General features: G+C 56.1%; 1 protein-coding gene across 1 annotated transcript; it reads left to right on the top strand.

The window, feature by feature from the left end:
- The first annotated feature begins 2968 nt into the window (after positions 1–2968).
- Positions 2969–4362, top strand: LOC113201884 (uncharacterized). Its single transcript, XM_026415848.2, has 3 exons — positions 2969–3360; positions 3447–3675; positions 3815–4362. Exons 1-2 carry the CDS (start codon positions 3219–3221, stop codon positions 3635–3637), a joined length of 333 nt encoding a protein of 110 aa, XP_026271633.1. The 5' UTR covers positions 2969–3218; the 3' UTR covers positions 3638–3675; positions 3815–4362.
- The last annotated feature ends 2540 nt before the right edge of the window (positions 4363–6902 follow it).

A 6902-nucleotide genomic window follows, 5' to 3' on the forward strand; every position in this document is an offset into this window, starting at 1 on the left:
CTTTGTCTCCTCATCCTCCACGTACACAAACTGCGGGCCCCTTAGGGGGGGGGGGGGGTTTCCCCGGTTCCCCGCCGGGCCAGTACGCCCCTGGCCAACACCTACAACTGCCAATATATTAATAATAATGCCTGCTAGCTTAATGTTTCGTGCGATATTTTATAGAGAAAGGTAATCTGCAGAACGCTCTTTGATTTTTTTTCAAGTCTTATCTCTGCTCCTGTTCGATTACTAGCGTTTTTCAAACCGCTCAGTCATGGCCCTTCTGGACTGGCGTAACTCCGTGTGTGTTCGATATCTCCTCCCCCCCCCCTCTCCCCTTCGCTGCACAGCTCCTACGATCGTGATTTGGATATTGGCTGCTGACTTGCACATGACCGCTGGGGTCACCGGCGTTATAAAGAGATTATTAAAACAACAATGGCTGCCCACCCGACACAAAGAGAGAGCCGCACGCAATGGAGCCATCCCTCGTGGATGAGGAGGCAGGCCCGGGCAGTCCAGACAGGGGAAGGGTCGAGAGGGGTAAAGGCAACAGAAAATGTCACCGCAGGTCATCACACTTTAAATTTACAAGCGCTTATCAAAATGTTACGTTAAGATGGGGTGGGGGTGGGGGGTTGTTGTGTTAATGTGCCAGTTCAGTCAGAAACGAAACGTTTCAATTCGCAGATTTTCATATGTTCCCGAATAGTGCTAGTGTGGTCGAACTCGAACAAGACCGAGCTGTCAAGGAGGCTTCTACGTCGTGTGCCCCATATTTCAAGAAGGTCCATACACACGCGACGACATGACAGTTTTTTCAGCTCGACGAAAAACAGCTAAATCAGAGCGCTTGTTCGTTTTCCACTCAAGTCTTAGACAAACTGGTATGTCTATCTCCGCGGTCCTGGCCCCCGCACGCAACACAACACACCACCACCGCGGGGCCCGGGCTGTACCACGGCGCGGCGGTGCTGCTCGGCAGACAGCTGGACCCGGGCTCCGGCGTCGCGGCTTATCATGACAAATGTGACAGACACGACTCCGCCAATGTTTCGGAGCGCCGCGCGGCCGCGACCTGACCCTATCCGCCCCGGCCCGACACACAGCAGGCCGAGTGCAGCGGCCGCGCGGCGCACGACGCACAGCCCTGTCGGCCGCACCCGCCCCGCGCCACCGGAGGGATTTGAACCCGAGACCGTGGTTGCGTCACGGAACGAAACGACTACACGACCGGCCCGTAGCCGCCCCCCAACTATGCTTCCTCGACTGCAACCGCGACCACCACGCAGATTGTGATTTATTGTGGACGAAATAATTTGTCGACAAACTAACAAAGTAACTAGCGGTCGAATTTTAAGGCCACACGACGTCGACGAGAGTGTGTGAGTGGAGAGAGGCGGGTCGTCACAATGTGTCACGCGGAGTCACGCGGTGTCACATGACCGACGACGCAGCGGGGTTCAGCCTCCGCCGCGCTGTCGCTTTCCCATAGCCACCCTCCGCAGCTGCGCCGTGCCAGAGCGCGCGCGCGGGGCTCGCAGCTGCGGCAGCGGCAGCTGCAGCAGCAGCAGCCTTGTGCTGCAGGTGTAGAAGGTGTAGCCGTCCCATGGCGACCTGTCGGCTTGCGAAGTCATATTCATTAATCAAGCGTTTACTGCGGGAGGCCTCTTCCGCGCCAGGCTCGACCCGACGGCGGCGCAGAGCGGCGCAGAGCGCGGCAGTGTGCCCGCCACGCCACGCCCTGCCCCCGCGGGGTCCGTATCGAGATCACAATGCCACTCACAGTGCGTGCCCGCCGCGGTGGCCGCGGTGCCCCGACCGGTGCCCTCGCTCTGCTTCGACCGCTGGGGGGGCGTCGACGGGCACCTTATAGGGTGGGCGACGACGCGCCCTGGTCATCTGGTGGTGGCTGCTCTGCGCGGCGCGGGTGAGTGACCAACTTTGGTGGTCACGAAGCGGATGGTGCAAAAAGCCTAACCTCCATTAAGTTTAGTTCAAAGTTTGGTGTTCTGCTGCTATTCAATTTCGTGCTATGATTATAGGTTGAGGGCTTTTGAAACGGCCACCCCCTCCCCCTCCCCACGCCCGCACTCCTCGCGTTCGGGTCATAGCAGGATTTTAAATTTTAGTCCTCGAAATGCTCTAGATTAAACGTAGAGTGGCGCTGCGAAGAACTAATAGATCTCCCATTCGGAGGACATGTCGTCCCTGTCGGCCCTTGTCTGCTCTAGTGCCGGAGTGTCCTCGCCCCGGTCGGACGTATCTGCCAGGGAGTCGAGGGTGAGTTGCGACGGTCGTGCGCGTCTGCAGAGAGAAAGAGACGGCGAAGTGCGCCGCTTACGAAAGAAAGAGGGAGAGAGGGGAAGAATGAGAGGCGCTGACTGATTGATTGTCAGAGCGGTGGGGGTAGCGCGCCCTTGCGATGTACCCATGCTGCGATGGTAATTAAATTCTGATTAAAAGCTTCCTCCTCGTAGGCAATAGACTCCACTTATTATGTTTGTAAGATACAAGTCGAGTGTGGAGGGAGGTACATACCCCCCTTCCCCCGCGGGGCGGGGGGTCTGCAAAAACAAATAGTGTTTAAGCGGAGAGAAAATGCAATCTTTTCATTCGCCGATGTGAGCAGGTGCCTCGGGGGCTGTCTTCTCAACAGATCACAGCGCAGACCGCCCATGTGCGGCTCGAGCAGAGACGTGTAAAGCGCAGCGCCGCCGACACAATAGCCTCCGTTCCTTTTCCTAGACGGAGTGCGGGCCAGCCAGCCATAGTGAGGGGGTGGCGAGGATAGCGACCTGTAGTAGGAAGTGCCGCACTCGGCCCCGGCCGCCGCCCGCAGCCGCCGTGCCCGCCCATGACGTGACGCTCGCGCCCAGCCGGCCCGGGGTCCGCCTGCGATCGCCCGCGTAGGCAACCCAACTGGCACAAGCTCTCGCGCCACCGCGCGTGCAGGTCCCCGATCCCGATCTGTAGCAAAACCGACCCGATGCTTAGTGAAAGGGGCGACGTACATTTAGCAAATTTTTGCCTGCTCAGTGCGCAAGGTTACCTTCGGGTGCAGTGCTTGTCGTTGGTTTTAGCATGAAAACTCGATAAGCCGCAATTTCTCATACCAGCTTCTTCGTGTTTGGCACCGAGACCCGAGACAGCATCCGCCCATAACCTCCGTGTCTGTGGTCCTCTTCGTCTCGGTTTGTTTCGTTGGATGGTGTTGCAGCCCTAGTTGATGAACAATGGAACAGCCTACGTCTACGTCCGAACAGGTGAAAAGCCAACTTCCGACGCGATCGCGAGTGCGAGGCCCCTACAAACAGTATGTGCTAACTGGCGGGAAAATGCCTCGATCAACTGCGCATGGCCAAAAAAGAAGACAAGGTTAGTGTGGGAAAATAGAAAATTGCTAAGATAGGTACACAGATAGTTCTGACCTAACCTCCGAGTTTTCCGTATTCGGATTACAGAACAACGGAAACGAGAATATGAGCAACGAGAAGCAGAAAATAATCGAAGCAAAAGCTACCATGAAGGGGAAGCCCAACTGGTGTCCTCCCTCACCGAAAGTGTTGAGTTGGAAAGGCTCAATGCATCAGTTGTAAATAGAGAAGTTTACTTCAAAGAAGAAAGGCAGAAGGATCGGCCAGATCATGACTGAACCCTTTTGAACGCCATTTGTTCTGAGCTGTGAAGCAGGTGAGAATTCTCCATTTGATTTTGTCTCCATGTCAGTGTTCTCTTTTCTGTTGTGTAGCTCAGGCCTCATAGGGTAGACTCTCTGAACCACTTGTGGCACAATCATCGTTATTAACTTTTTTGTTCTACTCTTTTACAGGCCCCACACAAGACAGCATAATGTGATAGGCATAACATCCTAAACAGCAACTTAAGTTTTGAATTTATTGAAATTTTTAATGGCTTGGGAAACTTGATCCTTGTCTGTTGCTCGTTCGCTCTTTTTGCACCACATCAATTTCTTTGTTTTTGGTAATGTGGGCTGATGTGATAGTAAAGTTACAACGCTGTAAAGGAGTCGTGTGACTAAATAGAAATATTGAATCAACTTCTACCCGCAGAGTTAATTTTTCCTGTTACTTTTTGCTAAAGATTATTTTTACTATTTTACAGAATACGCTAATTATAAGTTATGTTTCCTTTACAATTTGACATCGTGTTTGGCTTGATTCCAACTGCATTTAAATTACAATAAATCATTCATGTATGTGCCTGAGAAAAATGTTGTGCCTGGTAGTAATATCTTTCACATGAAACTTCTATGAGTCATCTTTTTTAAAGTATGTATTTAGTATGTAAACAGAACCAGAAATGATGAATTTTAAACAATAAAGTGTTTTTCCATGGCAGGACCACATATGAAATGTGCATGATGATGTCTGTCAATCGACTCCTTCCTGGCTCCCCATCCCACCGTCGAGTGTCATCGAGAACCCAACACTCGCACATTCTCCGGTGGAAGCTGGTGCAGTACTGGAGTGCGATGTGAGTACCCCGACCGATATCATGGTCCATCTTCCTTTACTTACTTTTCTTTGGACGTACGCCCTTTTTGCTTTTCACCAGTGTGTATTACCTAGCCATGCACTGGTCGGCCACTACGAGACCCCGCGCCAGCTTGCTCTCTGAGGCCCCTCGTAGCCGGGTCGCGACGCGGCGGGGGGCCGGGGTGGGCCGGCGGGCGGTGCCGCGTGCGTGCGGAGGGGCGCGGCGCGGGGTCTGCCGTGTCGCCGTTGCCGTTTGAGAAAAAGTGCCGACAGGGCGCGGCGAATCATGGCGCGCCGATAAAACCATAAGTGCTGGCTGGAGGGAGGGGTCATGCGAGCGGGCGCGCGAGTGTCGTGCGCTCGTGGGTGATTCAGTTAACCTCTCTGAACTTCTCCGGGAGCCAACGCGAGGGTGACAGGCGATGGGATGCGACCCGGGCGCGTTGGTTTGGTGCGACGCGTGGCCGCACCCGAGCTTCACACAGCTGCCTGCACCCCCACACCCACACCCTGGACTGACCCTTGAACTCTCCCCTTCGAACCCTCCCCTTTGAACCCTCCCCTTTGAACCCTCCCCTTCGAACCCTCCCCTTCGAACCCTCCCCGTCGAACCCTCCCCCTTGTGTAACCTTCCCATTCCCATCGTATCCCCCCCCCCCTTTCTGAACTTCCCTTCCCCTGAACTTTTCCCACCTACCACCTGACGCCCCCTCTGAACTCCCCACTTGGACCCCGATCTTTTTTCGATCTCTCTGTGCGTCGCCTAAGGTTCGCCCGAGGTCCACTTACACCTACACGGCGACGCGTGGCGCTGCGGTGGACGTCGCATTGCTGGCCACCTTCTTCCTTACTAATTAACGAAGACATTCACGTCCTGCCCATATCGATTCCCTTCCCCCCCCAATACAATATCAATCAATCAATCAAACGGTCGATCAATCAATCAACGCGCGGGGCGTAGCAGCCGTTTTACTCGCGTAAATATTCCTCACTCATCGAATCAAGTCGATTTGTTAGCGACGCGCGGAATGTAGGGCGTGCAAGGCATTGGGGGAATATTACGCTGCACCGCGCAGCCCCTCCTCCCCACCCCACCGCGGAATAACTTTGCATATTAATCAATCAGCAGCGGCAGCCCCGGCGAAGCAGTAAACCGCTGGCCCGTTAATTTAATGAAATTCGGTGTCGCCTCGCTCGCGATAGACGGTTGATCGGCGCGGATGATACCAATTTATCGGCGATTGTCGGCGACATTCACTGTCCCCCAAACTGCCTCGGCCGACACGTCGCGTCCGGGGCCCCGCGCGCCCACCCGACCCGGCCGGATGAGCTAAACTAGTTTACCTGTTCCACGCCAAAAAGCGGGGATCTACGAGGCGAGCGGTGGCGACGACGGCGGCGGCAGCGCAGGGGGACCCGGAGGGACCCACCAGTAGTTTTTATTTTTATTATTTTTCTTTTTCGGTCTCGCGGGGAGATACACTTGCTTCTGATCATAAAACACGTTACAGCTGGGCGAGTCGTAATAAAAATCGTGTCGTTCGTGTGGTGTATAACGACTGGACACTGGACACCGCGTGGTTGATGGAATTGGAGCGAAAAAGATAGGCTGGATGGGGAGAGGGTCGGGGGTTGCACGGGGGTACAAGGCCCAGCGGCGACGGCGGTGCAGCCTCCGGGGTGGATGCTTCTGCTGCTCTCTGCTGCAGCCACCGGGCGTGGCGGGGCATGGTGGGGCGTGGCGGGGCGAGGCGAAGAGCGGGGCGGGGCGGTTTTCCACGGATGGGCTGCTTGCCCAGCCCGGCGTTGTCCGACAGCACAAGCCCACCAAATATGGCCCATTAAATTGGCAGAACGTTGCGCGCCGCCGCCGCTCTGCTGGAGTCGCACCGCGCGGCGGTGGTGAGCCGGTCCCGGCGCACCGCGGTGGTGAGGCGGTGAGGCTGCCTGGTCCGGCCGTGCGGGCCGTGCCCGCCGCGGTGGTGCTCCCGGGCTCGCCGCCGGCCACCGCCGCTCACGGGACACCACCCCCGGCGCCGCCCAGAGCATACAACACACGCACTCCCGCTGAATATCCGCGCGCGGACGGATACGGCGGGGCTGAGGCCGCCACAGAGGCTGACGCTGCTGGAGTGTCCGAGACGCGAGGGCCCAAAGATGGATGATCGAATGATCGGTCTGCAGAGCAGCTAGCAGGCCTGACCAGCCTGACCGCTGTGCTGCCGCGCCGCCAGCTGACAGCAACACTTCACAAACGAAATCGGATTAGCGTCAGCAGTGTGCGCTTCCCCCCCGCCTAATAAGATGTTCTTCCCTCCTCCCGGCAGCGCGAACCTGAGAACCCCGACACGAGAAATGGTCCCGATATTCATCTCGCCTTCAAAAAACGAATGCGGAATGCGGAGCAGACAAGCGTAAAGG

The sequence above is a fragment of the Frankliniella occidentalis genome, unplaced genomic scaffold (genome assembly GCF_000697945.3).
Source record: "Frankliniella occidentalis isolate FOCC.00 unplaced genomic scaffold, Focc_3.1 Scaffold46, whole genome shotgun sequence".
Taxonomy (NCBI): Eukaryota; Metazoa; Arthropoda; class Insecta; order Thysanoptera; family Thripidae; genus Frankliniella; species Frankliniella occidentalis.

Excerpts from the sequence above, each read along its gene's own strand:
- LOC113201884 (XM_026415848.2), top strand. The coding sequence starts at position 3,219 with ATGGAACAGCCTACGTCTACGTCCGAACAGGTGAAAAGCCAACTTCCG. Across the intron at positions 3,361-3,446 it reads TGGCCAAAAAAGAAGACAAG|AACAACGGAAACGAGAATAT; the intron begins GTTAGTGTGGGA and ends TTCGGATTACAG.